The sequence below is a fragment of the Chiloscyllium punctatum genome, chromosome 15 (genome assembly GCF_047496795.1).
Source record: "Chiloscyllium punctatum isolate Juve2018m chromosome 15, sChiPun1.3, whole genome shotgun sequence".
In the NCBI taxonomy this organism is placed as follows: Eukaryota; Metazoa; Chordata; class Chondrichthyes; order Orectolobiformes; family Hemiscylliidae; genus Chiloscyllium; species Chiloscyllium punctatum.
Window position 1 is genome coordinate 77,080,659 of NC_092753.1, and position 17,727 is coordinate 77,098,385.

At 42.4% G+C, this 17,727-nt stretch overlaps 1 protein-coding gene across 4 annotated transcripts in view; it reads left to right on the forward strand.

Annotated features, from left to right (window-relative positions):
* Window positions 1–5,144: 5,144 nt before the first annotated feature.
* Window positions 5,145–17,727, forward strand: part of LOC140486422 (interferon alpha/beta receptor 1a-like) — a 39,394-nt gene continuing 26,811 nt past the window's right edge. For 2 of the 4 annotated variants that reach the window (XM_072585530.1, XM_072585532.1), the window contains exon 1: window positions 5,145–5,338. In XM_072585530.1, the coding sequence (XP_072441631.1) occupies window positions 5,278–5,338 (61 nt within the window). In that variant the 5' untranslated portion in view covers window positions 5,145–5,277. Of the gene's footprint in view, window positions 5,339–13,768; window positions 13,915–17,727 lie in introns of those variants that run through there. The other 2 variants (XM_072585529.1, XM_072585528.1) reach the window with 2 other exon arrangements.

Below are 17,727 nucleotides of genomic sequence, written 5' to 3' on the forward strand. Positions count from 1 at the left end.
GGATGGACACCTCTATGGACAGCCCTAAGTTCCCCCTGACCTCATGATGTTTACCAGACATCATAATTATCAGGCCTTGGGATCTTACAACGTATCCAATTAATTCACATGCCAAAGTTAATAATTTTTTTTCAGACATTTCTCAGACTTGTTTATCTCTAAGGACTACTCAAATTTTGTTATTCATTATATTCATGGCTATCCCTAACAAATTCTGTTACTCATATTTCTTACTGACCTAATCAAAGGAGATACATAAGGAGGTTAGAGCTTACTAATTGCTACATGATTCATAATATTAGTTCTAATATAAAGTTAGTTATATGTTAAGTTTTATGGTTACGCCTACTGTTAGCATTCTTCATCTATTGAGTTGTTTGCAGTTTCTGTCGCTCTTGACCTTGGAAGGTCTCTCTATCTTGCAGCAACATTATAATTCATTCCAGTTATATTCTGAGATGAAATTAATTGCCTCTACTTTGACTAAGTCTTTTACCTAATAAGATATCTTTTTCATTCATAAGACTAAAACTCAGTCACTTTCATAGACCAATTAACTTGTCTGATCAAAGTTTTTACCTGACATAATCCCACCCTTATCATTTGTCTCTTTTATTGTGGGATTCTACTTTTTTAAAGTTTGCTACATCCTTCAGGCTGTCTGTTCTCATACATCTCTTATCTAACTGGCTCCTACAGATATCTAATGCTGCTGTTTTTACAGAACTCCCTATATATTAGTTTGTAAGATTCTTTGTTCAAAGTAGACCATGTTACTTTGGGATAACTCCTTCTCAAACTACCATTGTGAGAATTTATGACCTCATTTTAATGCTGGATGAAGCAAGCTAATTCTATAACTGCAGGCATATTTATGCCAATGTCCCTAACCAGTTCTATTCTTTTTATCATCCTTTTACCAATGATTTCCTTATAGAAGAATTTGGTATTCCATTTTAGTTTGCTGCTACTTTTATAACCTTCCTTTCATTCTTTTACTTTTTAAATTTCCCTTCTGAACCTATTGTATTCAAGTTGGTCCTCAATTATGTTCACTGCCTCACACCTGCCATAAGCACAATTTTTTGTCATTTCTATCGACTTTGTCGCCTAGTGAGTTCAGAATTTTTTTGAGCCGACTTTTTGTGTAAATATGTCTTGAGCGCGCGAAGCTATCTCCCCTTTGAAGTCCACTCAAATGCAGCTACTGCTTTTGCCGACATCCCTTTGTTTCCGGTCTACATGGCCCAGCTATATACTTGGTGTTGTGTGATTTTTAACTTTGTACACCCCAGTCCAACACTAGCATCTCCAAATCATGACTACTATCGACACCACTAACTGTCGGCTTAAAGTGGAGAGGATCTCCAAGAAGATCGAAATTCTGTGTTAGGATTGAGCCCTCCACTATCACTTGATGAAGGAGTGACGCTCCGAAAGCTAGTGTGCTCCCAATTAAACCTGTTGGACTATAACCTGGTATTGTGTGATTTTTAACTTTGTACACCCCAGTCCAACACAGACATCTCCAAATCATTCTTGTACCATTACAGTCAGCTCTCTGCCTGTTGATTACTCATACTCTGGACTGACCAATATCATTTTTCACTAGCATCCTGAACCTTATGATACAATGATCACTGTCTCCTAAGTATACCCTCACTGTCACTTGATCTACTTGGACCACTGCTTCCTTTCTCCAACCAAAAGAGAAAATGCTGGAAAATCTCAGCAGGTCTGGCAGCATCTGTAAGGAGAGAAAAGAGCTGACGTTTTGAGTCTAACTGACCCTTTGTCAAAGTTAAAAAAGGAAGAAATAGGGAGGTATTTATACTAGGCTGAGAGAAGGTGAGTCATGGCTCCAGCAGCAAAGGTAGCAATAAAGAGGTGATAATGATAGTGCATAGAAAGATTATAGGGAGATTAGGAGCTGTGAGTGACCAAGGCTGAAGCCGGTGCTACATGACAAAATATGTGTGGGATGGGGAGGATGGGTGAAGCAGAGGCAAAATGGAAAACAGGGGAGAAGGGTAGCAAAGGGGGAAGAGGAGATGGCAAAGGTGATGAGAGTGTGGGGAGTGAGAGAAAGAGAGACAATCAAGAAATAAGAGGTACAGAACAGTGAAAAAAAAATTTAAAAAGGGGAATAAAATAAATAAAATAAAATTACAGAGCAGAATGAAAACAGAGGGGTTGAGATGGAATAATCATCTGAAGTTGTTGAATTCAATGTTGAGACTGGCAGGCTGTAACGTGCCTAGTCGGAAGATGAGATGCTGTTCCTCCAGTTTGTGCTGAGATTCACTGGAACACTGCAGCAGGTCAAGGACAGACATATGGGCATGGGAGCAGAATTGTGTGTTGAAGTGGCAAGCCAAGGGAAGGTCCGGGACCTGATTGCTTACAGACCGAAGGTGCTCAGCAAAGCGATCACCCAGTTGGCGTTTTGTCTCTCCGATATAGAGGAGACCACATTGGGAGCAACGAATGCAATAGACCAAATTGAAAGAGGTACAAGTGAAACGCTGCTTAATCGGAAATGAGTGTTTGGGACCTTGGATGGTGAGCATGGAAGAGGTAAAGGGGCAGGTGTTGCACCTTCTGCGATTGCATGGGAAGGTGCCGTGTGTGATGGGAGAGGTGTTAGGTGTGATGGAGGAGTGGACTAGGTTGTCCCGGAGGGAACGATCTGCAGAATGCAGACAGGGGGAGGGAAGAGAAGATGTGTTTAGTGGTGGAGTCGTGTTGGAGTTGGCGAAAATGGTGGAGGATTATCCTTTGCATGTGAAGGCTGGTGGGGTGAAAGGTGAGAACAAGAGACACTCTATCCTTGTTCTGGGAGGGGAGGGAGGGGGTGAAGGTCGTGGCACGGGAGATGGACCGCACGCTGTAGAGAGCCCTGTCAACATCTGTAGGTGGGAAGCCACAGTTGGAGATGAAGGAGCACATATTAAGAGCACCACTTTGGAAAGTGGCCTCATTGGAACAAATACAGCAGAGGCGAAGGAGCTGAGAGAAAGGGATAGAGTCCTTACAGGACATAGGGTGAGAAGAGCTGTAGTCCAGATAGCTGTGGGAGTCAGTGGGTTTGTAATGGATATTAGTGGATAGACTATTGCAAGAAATTGAGACAGAAAGGTCAAGGAAAGGAAGGCAAGTGTCAGAGGTGGACCAGGTGAAGGTGATGGAGGGATGGAAACTGGAAGCGGAGTTTATGAAATTTTCCAGGTCAGGATGAGAGTATGAAGCTGCACAGAAATAGTCATCGATGTACCGATAAAACAATTGTGGGAGGGGACCTGGGTAGGCTTGGAACAAGAAATGTTCCACATACCCCATGAAAAGGCAGACATAGCTAGGACCCGTGCGGGTACCCATTGCTACACCTTTGATTTGGAGAATATGGGATGAGTTGAAGGAGAAGTTGTTGAGAGAGAGAACAAGTTCAGTCAGCGGGAGAAGAGTGGTGGTGGATGGAGATTGTTTGGGCCTCTTTTCAAGAAAGAAGTGAAGAGCTTTCAAGCCGTCTTGGTGTGGGATGGAGGTGTAAAGAGATTGCACATCCATGGTGAATAGAAGGTGGTTAGGGCCTGCAAATTGAAGGCTTTCAAGGTGTCGCAGGGCATCCGAGGAATCCCAGATATAGGTGGGGAGGGAGTGAACCAGAGGTGTAAGGATGGAGTTGAGGTAGGAGGAAATAAGTTCAGTGGGGCAGGAGCATGCTGACACAATGGGCCTGCCGGGACAGTCCTTCTTGTGGAGTTTGGGGAGTAGGTAGAAACGGGCTGTCCGGGGTTGGGAGACTATGAGGTTGGAAGCTGTGGGGGGGAGGCACAGTCAGTCACGGTGTTGGAAACAACGGCTTGATGCTCAGTGGTGTGGTCATGCTCCGGGGAAGGTAGGAGGAAGAATCTGAGAGTTGGCGCTCAGCCTCTGCGAGGTAGAGGTCAGTACACCAGACGACAACAGCACCCCCTTTGTCAGCAGGTTTGATGACAAGGTTGGGATTGGACCTAAGGGAGCGAAAGGCAGAAAGTTCGGATGGAGAGAGGTTGGAATGAGTAAAAGGGGCAGAGAAATTAAGGCGGTTAATGTCCTGTTGACAATTGTCAATGAAAAGATCGAGGGCAGGAAATTGTCCTGGCAGGGGTGTCCAATTAAAGGTGGAATGTTGGAGGGATGTGAAAGGATCTGTGGAGCGGGGGGAGGGGACTCTTACCCAAAGAAGTGAGCACAAAGACGAAGGAAGAAGAGCTCAGCATCATGTCGAGCCCGGAATTCATTGAGGTAGAGACATAAGGGTACAAAGCTGAGTCCTTTGCTGAGAACTGTATGCACTGCCTCCTTTCTTTTCAGCTGGATACATTTTGCTGCCGGAAATTCTCCTGAACACAATCCAAGAATGTTGCCCATTAAATTACCATTACCCCAGTCTATATACAGACAACTGAAGTCCCACATTATAAAGTCCCATTTGTATATTTGTTCTTCCATACTCTTCTCACTAGTTTGATGGTCTTTAGATTACACCTAGCAATGTAATTATACAAGCTAAAACAGAAATTGCTGGGAGAAACTCAGCAGGTGGAGCAGCATCTGTCGAGAGAAAGCAAAGTTGACATTTTGAGGCTGGTGACCCTTCTTCAGGGCTTTTTTTTGCCAAACAGGGGTTTTGTTTGCTTCGGACTTGAGACATCACAGTTCTTGGTTTCAATTAATGTAATTACACCCGACTTGCTCTTTTACTATAATCAAATCGATTCTGTCTTTGATCTCCTTGAAACGTCCTCTTTCCCCAATGCAGCGATGCTGTCCGTAACATCAATTGTCCTTCCCTCCATTCATTTTTCCTTCCCTGCAGTTTCCAAACACCTTGCAACCAGGAATATTGAACGTCCAGGCATGCCATTCCTAGAGCTAAGTCTCCGTTAACGCCAAAGTCGGTGCCTGTAACTCCTAAAACCCTGTTTTCTCCATTCCGTGCATTCACACTGGCGCGAGTGAAGAGTTCATTCATGACTTTGTGCCCGGCTCAGTGTCAATGGTGCAGTGAGTCTGCCGGGCCGCTGGGGGCAATGTGAGTGGGAGTGTGGGCGGCGCCATCTGTCAGCCGGCCCAGTGGGGCGGGGCGGAGCGGAGCGGGTGAGTTGGGCTTTCGGATGTTGGTGACGCAGTGGAGTCAGGCTGTGGTACAATGTTTCCTGTAAATCACATGGAAGCTGAACGAGAGTCTGCAGAGAGTGGGGGAACGAGCGAGGGGTGGAAGAGCTGAGTAGTATGGCTGTGGTGGCGGGGGGACGGCCGTGGGCCTTTATCCTGACAATGGCTACTCTCCAAGGTAAGACCTGGGCTTTTCCTTCAGCTTTCACCTTTGGGGCAGTCGACGCGGCCCATCCCAACTGCTACTGGGATCAAATGATGCGCTTTCATCACTGAAGAATTAAGTGAAGGGCCCCGTCTTTATCTTTCACTAAATTGATTATTGTAACTTAACATTTCGTGGTCAACTGCTAAATAGAACGCGGTTCACTTTTATTTGGAGATGCCGGTGTTGGGGTGTACAAAGGTAAAAAAAAGTCACACAACACCAGGTTATAGTCCAGCAGGTTTAATTGGAAGCACACTAGCTTTCCGAGCGCCGCTACAACCACCTGATGAAGGAGCGGTGCTCCGAAAGCTAGTGCTTCCAATTAAACCTGTTGGACTATAACCTGGTGTTGTGTGATTTTTAACTCTATTTTTATTTTGTTTGGATTTGACAGTATTGAACACGCATTTGCATAAAGACGGGACATGTAAGGTTCTTCACCACCAGGTCATGCATTTAGAAATAAAAATCACAACACCACAGGTTGTAGTCCAACAGGTTTATTTGGAAGTACTAGCTTTCGGGAGGGGTGGGGGGCTGCTCCTTCATCAGATAGACCTGATGAGCGTTTCCAGCCTGTCTTTTTTTTGTTTGATTTCAGATTTCCAGTACTTGCTAGTGTTTCTTGTAAATTTTACATTTACAACACTTGTTTGGAAATGATTGCTCGGCCAAGGTTTCTGTTCTCTCGCCTACAGTATTTCCATCTGTTCTAAGAGTGCTGTCAGTAATCTGATGATTCATTTAATTATGCATTGAGTGTCTTCAGTGTAGAAGAAAGGACATGGTAACCAGATAATTTTTTCATTTCATAGAATTTCTATAGTGTGGAAACAGGCCATTTGGCTCAACAAGTCCACACTGACGCTCTGAAGACTAATCCACAAAAGAGTGTAACAAATGCAGAACTAAGTTAGCTTGAACCAAAAGTAATACAGTAGTGTCAGTAAACAGATAAAAATTCGGGAAACTATTTGGCCTATCTTAGTTCCTCTTTGCAATATTGACACTGATTTTCATGGGGCATAGTACCTTGTGTATATGCCATTGGATGTTTTCCTCTTCATGGGTTTTATCTGGAAGTTAAAGTGTAAGCTGACAATGTAATGAAAGCATGGGATCCATAGTTTATTTTATTCAGCCAATGTGATTTAAGGATTGAAACAGAACCAAGAACAAAGAGAAAGTAAATCATAGTGAATTCAGGAGTCAACTCTGGCATGTGAAAGAGACAAAGAAAAATCGGAGGTAGAGAATTGAGACAAAGGAAAAGTACTAAAACCTTCCCACAGTTTTATAACTCTAATTTTAAGGCATGTACTAGCTCCAAGGTTAAAAGTTTGAAACCTTATGAAATAAATTTTCAAAAATATCTGTTAAAATGATTGAAGTTTAATTAGGGCACATAAAGTAGGGCGACTGTTGTAAGTACTATGTGAATGATGTTGAAAGAGCTCAAGAATTTAGTTGACGGTGTGATCCATCGCAGCAGATCAATCAATCAATGGATTTTCATCCTTGTACTCATAATAGAGAACAAGGTACAGAAAGGTAGGCTTGAATTATGGAATATTATTCTGCTTTTTTACTTTTACACAAGGAAACCAATAGAATCCTAACTGTAGACTTATTGGAAGTGGAACTTCAGTTTTTCAGCTTTGGAAGTAGGTGTTTAAAGTTATACAGTAAATCACAGTGGAAAAGATGTGACAGTAAGACAACAGCACACACAGAGTCACAGAGCTCTACAGCATGGAAACAGACCCTTCAGTACAACTTCTCCATGCTGACCAGATACCTACATTAATCTAGTCCCATTTGCCAGCTTTTGGTCCATATCCCTCTAAAGCCTTCTTATTCATGGACCCATCCAAATGCCTTTTAAATGTTGCAATTGTACCAGCCTCCTCCTCTACTTCTGGCAGCTCATTCCATACACACTCAGCACCATCTCTGCTTGAAAAAATTACCCATTGGGTCCCTTTTAAATCTTTCCCCTCTCAACTTAAACCTATGACCTTTAGTTTTGGATTCCCCTACCCTGGAGGAAAATCTTTGGCTATTCACTCTATCCATGTCCTTCTTGATTTTATAAACTTCTATGAGGTCACCCCTCAACTTCTGATGCCCCAGGGAAAATAGCATGAGTTCAAACTAATGTAAAAGACAAATTAAATTATTATGAAGTTTTTGCAAATGGAAGCAACATTCAGGAAGACTGATAAGGACAAAAGCTTTGGTATTTTAAAAAGAAGTATTGTTTATAGGTGTTAAGTAGGGCCAAATAATCTTGCTCATTCATATCTGCCCACTAGCCCATCACTTGTGATTTAATTAAAATAACATAGTCATGCAATTGTTTGATTTATTTCATTTTAATAGATTTAGTAATACTGTGTTCTTATGCAGTTTATTAGCAGGGAGCTTAGTGTTAGAATTCTTCAAGTAAGTAACAAGCAATTTAGACAAAACCAAGCCAATGTACATGATCTGTTTGGATTTCCAGCATGCCTTTGACAGGGTGCCACGTAAGAGGTTCTGAAATAAGATAAGAGTCCATGGTGTTAGGGGCCAGGTACTAGCACAATTTGAGGATGGGCTGACTGTCGGAAGGCACCGAGTGAAGATAAAGGGGTCTATTTCAGAATGGCAGCCGGTGACTAATGGAGTTATACAAAAGTCAGTGTTGAGACCGTAACTATTCATGTTAAACATTAGTCATCTGGGCAAAGGAACTGAGGGCATTGTTGCTAAGTTTGCAGGTGACACAAAGGTAAGGAGAGGGACAGGTCGTGTTGAGGAAATAGAGACTGCAGAAAAACCTGGACAGGCAAGGAGAATGGGACATAGAAGTGACAGATGGAATACTATCTGAGAAAGTATAAAGTCACTTGGGTAAGAAGAATATGGGAGTAGACTATTTTCTGAATGGGGAAAGCCTTTGAAGGAAGATTGCTGGGCCTCTTAGATACTTGTATCATCAACAACCATGGGTAAAGTGCTAGAAGTCTGAAGGTTGGCTAATGTGCATTGTTTAAGAAAGACTGTAAGGAAAAAAACAAGGAAATATAGACAATGAGCCTGAAGGCAGTGGTAGGTAAGTTGTTGGAGGGACAGGATTTACATGCATTTGGAAAGGCAAGGACTGATCAGGGATAGTCAATGTGATTTTGTGCATGGGATATCATGTTTCACTAACTTAAGTTTTTTGAAGAGGCAACAAAGATGATTGAAAGTAAAACAGTAGATATTGTCAATATGGACTTCAGCAAAGCATTCAACAAGATTCTGCACAGTAGATTGGTCAGTAAGATTAGATCACATGAGACCTGTGGGAGCCAGCCAATTGGATATAAAATTGACTTGAAGGTAGGAGTCAGAAGGTGGTGATAGAGGGTTGTGTTTTGGACTGGACGCTTCTGATCATCGGTGTGCCACAAGGATCGGTGCTGAGTCCGCTGTTTTTCATTATTTATATAAATGGTTTGGATGTGAATATAGGAGGCGTAGTTAGTAAGTTTGCAGATTACACCAAAATAGGTGGTTTAGTGTACAGTGGAGAAGATCATCTCAGATGAGATGCACCAGTCGGCCAAGGAGTGGCAGATGGAGTTTAATTTAGATAAATGTGAGGTGTTGCACTTTGGTAATGCAAACCAGGACAGGAGTTATACAGTTAATGGGAGGGCAATCAGGAGTGTTGCTGAACAAAGAGACCTAGAGATGCAGGTGCATAATTCCTTAAAAGTGGAGTTGCAGGTGGACAAGATGGTTAAGGCGGCATTTGGCACACTTGCCTTCATTGTCAGAACCTTAAGTGTAGGAGTTGGGACAGCATGCTGTGTCTGTACATGACATTGGTGAGGCTTTTAGAATGCTGTGCACAATTCTGATCATTCTTCCATAGGAAGGATGTTAGGCTTGAGAGAGCACAGAAAAGTTTACAAGGATATTGTCAGGACTGGAGGTTTTGAGTTATAAGGAGGTGCTAAATAGGCTGGGGCTTTTGTCCCCTAGACTGTCAGAGACTGAAGATGGCCTTATAGAAATGTATAAAATCATGCATCAGATGGGTAGGATGAATTGCCAAGGTCTTTTTCCCGGGTGGTGAGGTCCAAACTCGAGGCATAGATTTAAGGTGAGATGGGGAAGACTTGGAAAGAATCTGAGGGGTAAGTTTTTCATGCAGAGGGTAGTGCATGTATGGAATGAGCTGCCAGAGGAAGTGGTGGATGTGGGTGCAATTGTAACATTTAAAAGGCATCTGGATAGATATTTGAGTAGGAAGAGTTAGCTACTTGGATGCTGCCTGAACTGCTGTGCTCTTCCAGCACCACTAATTCAGAATCTGGTTTCCAGCATCTCCAGTCATTGTTTTTACCCTTTTTAAAGAGAGATGGGCCAAATGCTGGCAAATGGGATTACATCACTTTGGAATATCTGGTTAGTGCAGATGAGATTCTGTGCTGTGTGACTCTATAAATCTGAAGTGCAAAGAGACTTTGGAGTCCTTTTTTAGGTTAATATGAAAATGCATTTGGCAGTCAAGAAGGCAAAAGGAATGTTTGCATTCATTTCAAGAGAGTTAATGTACAAGAGCAGAGATATCCTGTTGAAGCTGTGTAAGGCTATGGTCAGACTGCATTTGAAATATTGTGATCAATTTTGTGCCATGTATCTAAGTAAGAATGTGCTGGCACTGGAGAGGTCCCAGAGGCTGTCTACAATAATGAACCTGGGGATAAAGGGCTTGTCATATGAGGAGCGGTTGTGGACTCTAGGACTGTTTAAATGGATGAAGGGAATTTCATTGAAACTTGCAGAATACTGAGAGGCCTGGATAGAGTGAAGAGAGAGAAGATGTTTCCACTTGGAGAAAGTGAGGACCGCAGATGCTGGAGATCAGAGCTGAAAATGTGTTGCTGGAAAAGCGCAGCAGGTCAGGCAGCATCCAAGGAGCAGGAGAATCGACGTTTCGGGCATGAGCCCTTCTTCTGGAAAACTAGTAGGAGAGACTAGACCACAGCCTCATGAAGGGATGACCCTTTAGAATCAAAAAGAAAGGAAATTTCTTCAGCCAGATGGTGGCTAATCTGTAGAACTCATTGCCACAGAAGGTTGTGGAGGCCAAATCATTCTGTGTATTTAACACAGAAGTAGACAGATGCATGATTAGTAAGGGTTACTGGGAGAAGGCAGGAGATGAGGTTGAGAAATATATTAACCATGATCAAATGGTGGAGCAGACTCAGTGAGTTGAATGGCATGATTTGGCTTCTATATCTCCTAACTGTATTATGGTTAGAAAATCTACCTATCACCATTGCAGTGAAACAAATGGAATTTGATGGAGAAGGTTGTTCACCAGTAAATTGAATTGAAAAGAGAAGATTTTGGCTGTGTACAATATGTTGATCTGAAAAGTAGTGATTTTCTGTATAACCCTTCATCCATGTTGATCTTGCAATTTTGAATGAGTGTGTATTATTTTTGATGTCTTTCCAACATTTTATATACTTAAACAGCTTTGCGGTGTGCTTTGATTTCCGCAATCAAGTAATTTTTCAATTATGAACTATCCGTGAACTGAACTGGTTTAGAGAGCTGAACTTTTGACTCCTATGTAATAAAATTTGGGCTTCCCATGAGTGATATGTTTCCTTAAAAATAATATCTGCTGTAAAGAGATGCTGATAATAAAGCTTCTATTGCTAACATATAGCTAAAAGCTTCATTTCTGTGGAATCAGAACAGCTCCAATTACTACGTGACATTCATTACTAGTCATTGAGGTTTCTAGTTGAAATTTGTTCTAAATGGCACCAGTTAAAAATGATAAGGTTTTGTTCAACCTGCTTGTAATGCTGAATTTAGCATTTTGTCTTGTTTTCTGACATTTCAGAAGTGGGAGTTCTGAGTTAAATTCTTTTTGAAGTAATTGGTAAAAATGAAACTATATTTCTCTTACTAATGAAATTGCAAGCACCTCGCCTCCACTGTCTGCTCCAATTGTCTGCTTTCCTCATCACCCATTAGGATATTTGTATAGCGAAGTCTTGCAAGAAACATCTCACAACTGCCTGCTAAACTTTTCTCTTAAAAATCAGCCAAAGATTACTTTCATTACTGACATTCTACAGAGCTTGTTTTCACTTCAGTGCCCAAAGAACCATGATTTAGTCATAAAGATATACAGCACGGAAACAGTCTTTGTTCTCGTCCATGCTGGCCAGATGTCCTATGTAAACCTATTCCCATTTGCCACATTTGGCCCATATCCCTCTAAACCTTTCCTATTCATGTACCCATCCAGATGCCTTTTAAAAGTTGTAATTGTCCCAGCCTCCAGCACTTCCTCTGGCAGCTCATTCCACGTACCACTCTCTATATGGAAAAGTCCCTTATGTCCCTTTTCTATCTTTCCTCTCACACCTTACACTTATGCCCTCTAGTTTTTGATTCCTCCATCAAAGAGAAAAGACCTTGCCTATTCACCCTATCCATGACCACCTCAATTTCATAAACTTCTGAGGTCACTCCTCAGCCTCCAACACTCCAGGGAAAATAGCCCCAACCTATTCAGCCTCCCCCGATAGCCCAAGCCCTTCAACCTTGGCAGTATCCTTGTATATCTTTTCTGAACCTTTTCAAGTTTCACAACATCCTTCCTATAGGAAGGAGACCAGAATTGCACACAATACTCCAAAAGTGGCCTAGCTAATGTCCTATTCAACTGTTACACAACCTCCCAACTCCTATACTCAATGCACTGACCAAAAAAGGCAAACCTACCAAACAACAATTTCATGTAAAGACTAATCTATTTAGCCTCTTCGTACACTAATTTGAGTTCCATTCCCAAGCTATCATTTGTCCCAGCAGATGATATGGTTAGAAGATATAGAAGCCAAATCATGTCATTTAGCTCACTGAGTCTGCTCTATCATTCAGTCATGGCTGATAAGTTTCAGGAAGCAGAATGTCTTTTTTTCCGTTCTTTTACCCAAGTAATTAACTTGATCAGTTCATCCATGATAATCTGCAATAGGAACTTGGTTATATATTTAGTATTGGTAACAATGTGTTCACTTAATCTAGTTTTGTTCTAATGGGTGCATTGCGAAATTAGAGTAATACAACATCAGGCACTGATCAAATTAATATTTTGCTTATTATTTTCTGCTCTGAGTGTGCACCAACTGTGGTCAAAATTCAGACACGGTGCAGAGTTTTGTGGTAGCAATAACAATAAAACTATGTACTCATGTAAAAGTTGATCCTGTACAAGTCAACTACATGATTTGTGAATGCTAGGTTTTTGGGGGTCAAAGCAAAAAGAAAGTCAAGGCGAAACATTATTTGATATTGGAAGGAAAGAAGCCATTGCTCGAAATAGCTGGACTGCAGATGCAAAGTTAAGGGTGAAATTAACAAATGCTTCTCAATGTGAGTAACAACAACAAAAAATAAAAGTTACAAAGAGATAATTAAAGTAAGTGTTGATTCTATTTTTAACCAGGGGCACCTAGCGCTGTGCAAGAGTGGATGGTGGATTTGTTGATATCACTGAAATAGTTGCCTGGAGGAATGAACAATATTTTTGTGAAATGCGATAGAAATGCAATTTCAGGCTGTTTTTTTTCCCTGCAGTATTCCTCAGGGGTGTGTGTCATGGATTGGGTTTGAGGGGTTTATGAAATGAGCCACTGCTCTATTTTCATATTGGTTTAAGATTAGATTAGATTCCTTACAGTATGGAAACAGGCCCTTCGGCCCAACAAGTCTACACCGATCCTCCAAAGAGTAATCCACCCAGACCCATTCTCCATATTTACCCCTGACTAATACACCTAACACTATGAGCAATTTAGCATGGCCAATTCACCTAACCTGCACATCATTGGATTGTGGGAGGAAACGGGAGCACCCGGAGGTAACCCACCCACACTGGGAGAATGTGCAAACTCCACACACACAGTCACCTGAGGCAGGGATTGAACCTGGGTCCCTGGCGCTATGAGGCAGCAGTGCTAATCACTGAGCCACTGTGCCACCCATGAATACTATTAAATGCTATTTAAATTAATTTGGCAATATTTTGTGTTCCTGGCCATGAGAGGTGACCTTATCCATTCATTTTGGCCCAAATCACGAATTCATGTCCATTCCTTGAAAATGTTAGCCATGTAAAAGTTAACGTCCAAATTTTGTCCTTTTAAGTTTGGTTTTAAAAATGCAAGCATATATGGCATCAGAAACAAAGACAGAACTTTTTTTGGAAAAGCTCAGCAGATCTGGCTGCACCTGTTAATGTTTCAGGTCCAGTGACCCTCTGCTGTTGTAAGTCTGGAAGAATAACTTGAGGTTGATTTCCCTCATTTGTACCTCCTCTACCCTATCAGGTACAGAAGAATGCTTGCCCTCCACTTAACACCTAACAATGAATAAAGACTGCAGTGTTTCAAGATGTTTCATCAGTACCAGCCCGAGACTTTTTGTGTGGATGTTGTCCCTATACCAATCATTGGAAACTCAGGAACTAGGAGGTGGGGGGTGAACACTTTAAACAAATAATATTTAAATTCAGGAAACTTCAACACAAAAGGACATGGGTGTACTTGAAATACAGAAAGCTAGCATACAAGCTGTAGGGAATCAGGAAGGTTCATGGAATATTGGTCCCTGAAGGGGGTTGGAGTAGAAGAGTAAAGAAGTCTTACTGCAACTGTACAAAGTGAGACCACATTTAAGGTATTGTGAATAATTTTGGACCATTTATTTAAGAAAATATATTATTTTGTTGTAGGTAGTTCAGGAAAGAATGATTCCTAGTGTGGAGGGATTGTCTTATGAGCAAAGGCTAAACAGATTTGGACTCTACTCTTTAGAAGAATGAATTATGATCTCACTGTAACATATAGATTCTTAAAGGGCTTGGCAGGATAAATGCTGAGAGGATGTTTCCCATCATGGGACAGTCTACAACCAGAGGGCATTGTCTTAAATTGGCAGCTCTTAATTCAGTGACTGAGATGAGGAATTTCTTCTGAGGATTGCAAGTTTGTGGAACTCTCTGCCACAGAGAGCTAAGAAAAATGGATAGATTCTTGATCAGTAGGAGAATCAAGGGTTATGGGAAATACAGGAAAGTGGTCATGAGGACTGTCAGATCAATTCTGGTCCAATTGAATGGAAGAACAGGCTCAAGGGGCTGCACAGTTTACTCCTGTTCCTGTTTCTTATGGTCTTATCAGTATTGATTATGACTATTAATCCTACAGATTTGATCGTTTTGTTTTGAAAAAGAGAAAATGAATGTTTTATATGAAATCACATTAGTAAAACAGGTTAATACTTGACTTAACTGACCATTTGATTGAGTTCTTTAACGAAGTGACGCAGGCAGTGAATGAGGATATCACTGTGGATGTTGTATATTTGGATTGTCTGAAACCATTTGATATGGTGCCACATGCCAGTTGATTAGTAATTATAAATGTTTAGGGTTGATGTGTCCTTGATAGCATGAATTAGATGTTGAATGAAAGATAGGAAGCAGAGAATTGGTATAGGTAGGCATTTTTCAGATTGGAGATGAGTTGAAAGTAATGTTCCCCAGAGATCAGTGTTGGAACCTTGGCTTTTTCTGATTTACATACATGATTTCTATAAATGGAGATGGGTGTTGAGAGCAAGATGATCTGAAGCTAAGGAGAATAGAAACAGCACCAAGGACCCGGGTTCAATTCCCATCTCGGGCAACTGTGGAATTTGCATGTTCTCCCCGTGTCTGCGTGGGTTTCCTCCCACAGTCCAAAGATGTGCAGGTTAGGTGAATTGGCCATGCTATATTGCCCATAGTGTTATGTGGATTAGTCAGGGTAAGTGTAGGGGAATGGGTCTGGGTGGGTTGGTCTTTAGAGGGTCGGTGTGGACTTGTTGGGCCAAAGGGCCTGTTTCCACACTGTAGGGAATCTAATCTAATCTAAAATAAAATCGTGAAGCTGACACTTAGCAACTTAGAATCATGTTGCATGGAAACAGACCCCTTGGTAGAACCAGTCCATGCTGACCATGTTTCCGGACTAAAATAGTCCCACCTGCCTGCACTTGGCCCAAATACCTCCAAAAATTTCTTAATCATGAACTTCTTTAAATGGCTTTTAAATGTTATAACCAATACTTCCTCTGGCAGTTCATTCCACACGCAAACCACTCTGTTAAAAAGAAAGTTGCTGCTCATGTCCTTTTTAAAACTCTCTCTTCTCACTTTAAAAATTTGCCCCCTAGCTTTGAACTCTCCCACCATAAGGAAAAGACCCTTGTTATTCACCTTATCTATGTCCCTTGTGATTTTATAAACCTTAAAAAGGTCACCCCTCAACCTCCTCCATGCCAATATAAAAAGTCCCAGCCTTTCCAGTCCATTTTTGTATCTCAAACCCAACCCTCTCCAGTTCAATAATATCCTTCTGATAACAAGGTGACCAGAATAGCGCATAGCACTCCAGAACAGGCCTCTCCAATGTCCTGTATGCCCTCAACATGACATCCCAACTCCTTTGATCAAAGTTTGAGCAATAAAGGCAAGCATGCTAAATGCCTTTTTAACTACCCTGTCTATCTGTGATGCAAATTTCAAAGAATTATATACCTGAACCCCTAGATCTCTCTGTTCTAAGCACTACTCAAGTTGAAAAATGTGGTGCTGGAAAAGTACAGCAAGTTAAGCAGCATCCAAGGTGCAGGAGAGTCGTCATTTTGGGCATAAGCCCTTCAGGAGTTCCTGATGAAGGGCTTGTGCCTGAAACATTGACTCACCTGCACCTCAGATGCTGCCTGCTGTGCTGTTTCCAGCTCCACAGTTTTTGACTCTGATCTCCAGCAGCTGAGTCCTCACTTTCTCTGAACACTACTCAGGACTTAATGATTAGTTGTATAAGTCCTGCCCCTGTTTGTTTTACTAAAATGCAAGACCTTGCATTTATCCTAATTGACTCCACCAACCACTCCTCAGCCTATTGACCCAGTTGATCAAGATCTCCTTGTAATCTCTAGATAACTTCAGTGGGACATTGACAAATTGGTCAGATGGACAGACACCTGACAGATAATTTCAATGCAGAGAAATGTGAGGTAATGCATTTTGGTAGAAGAAACAATACAGACTCAATAGTATAACTTTGAGAGAAGTACAGATGAAGGAGCCTTGGGTTCGCATGCATAATTCTCTGAAGGCAGCCAGGCAAGTTGAAAAAGTTACTGGATTAGTGGTGCTGGAATAGCACAGCAGTTCAGGCAGCATCCAACGAGCAGCGAAATCGACGTTTCAGGCAAAAGACCTTCATCAGGAATAAAGGCAGTGAGCCAGAAGCGTGGAGAGATAAGCTAGAGGAGGATGGGGGTGGGGAGAGAGTAGCATAGAATACAATGGGTGAGTGGGGGAGGAGATGAAGGTGATAGGTCAAGGAGGAGACGGTGGAGTGGATAGGTGGAAAAGGAGATAGGCAGGTCAGACAAGTCCAGACAAGTCAAGGAGACCGTGCTGAGCTGGAAGTTTGAAACTAGGATGAGGTGGGGGAAGGAGAAATGAGGAAACTGTTGAAGTCCACTTTCATGCCCTGGGGTTGAAGTGTTCCGAGGCGGAAGATGAGGCGTTATTCCACCAGGCGTCTGGTGGTGAGGGAGCAGCGGTGAAGGAGGCCCAGGACCTCCATGTCCTCGGCAGAATGGGAGGGGGAGTTGAAATGTTGGGCCACGGGGCGGTTTGGTTGATTGGTGCGGGTGTCTCGGACATGTTCCCTAAAGCGCTCTGCTAGGAGGCGCCCAGTCTCCCCAATGTAGAGGAGACCACATCGGGAGCAACGGATACAATAAATGATATTGGTGGATGTGCAGGTGAAACTTTGATGGATGTGGAAGGCTCCTTTGAGGCCTTGGATAGAGGTGAGGGAGGTGGTGTGGGCACAGGTTTTACAGTTCCTGCGGTGGCAGGGGAAAGTGCCAGAATGGGAGGGTGGGTTGTAGGGGGGTGTGGACCTGACCATGTAGTCGCGGAGGGAACGGTCTTTGCGGAAGGCAGAAAGGGGTGGGGAGGGAAATATATCCCTGTTTGTGGGGTCTTTTTGGAGGTGGCGGAAATGTTGGCGGATGATTTGGTTTATGCGAAGGTTTGTAGGGTGGAAGGTGAGCACCAGGGGCGTTCTGTCCTTGTTACGGTTGGAGGGGTGGGGTTTGAGGGCAGAGGTGCGGGATGTGGACGAGATGCGTTGGAGGGCATCTTTAACCACGTGGGAAGGGAAATTGCGGTCTCTAAAGAAGGAGGACATCTGGTGTGTTCTATGGTGAAACTGGTCCTC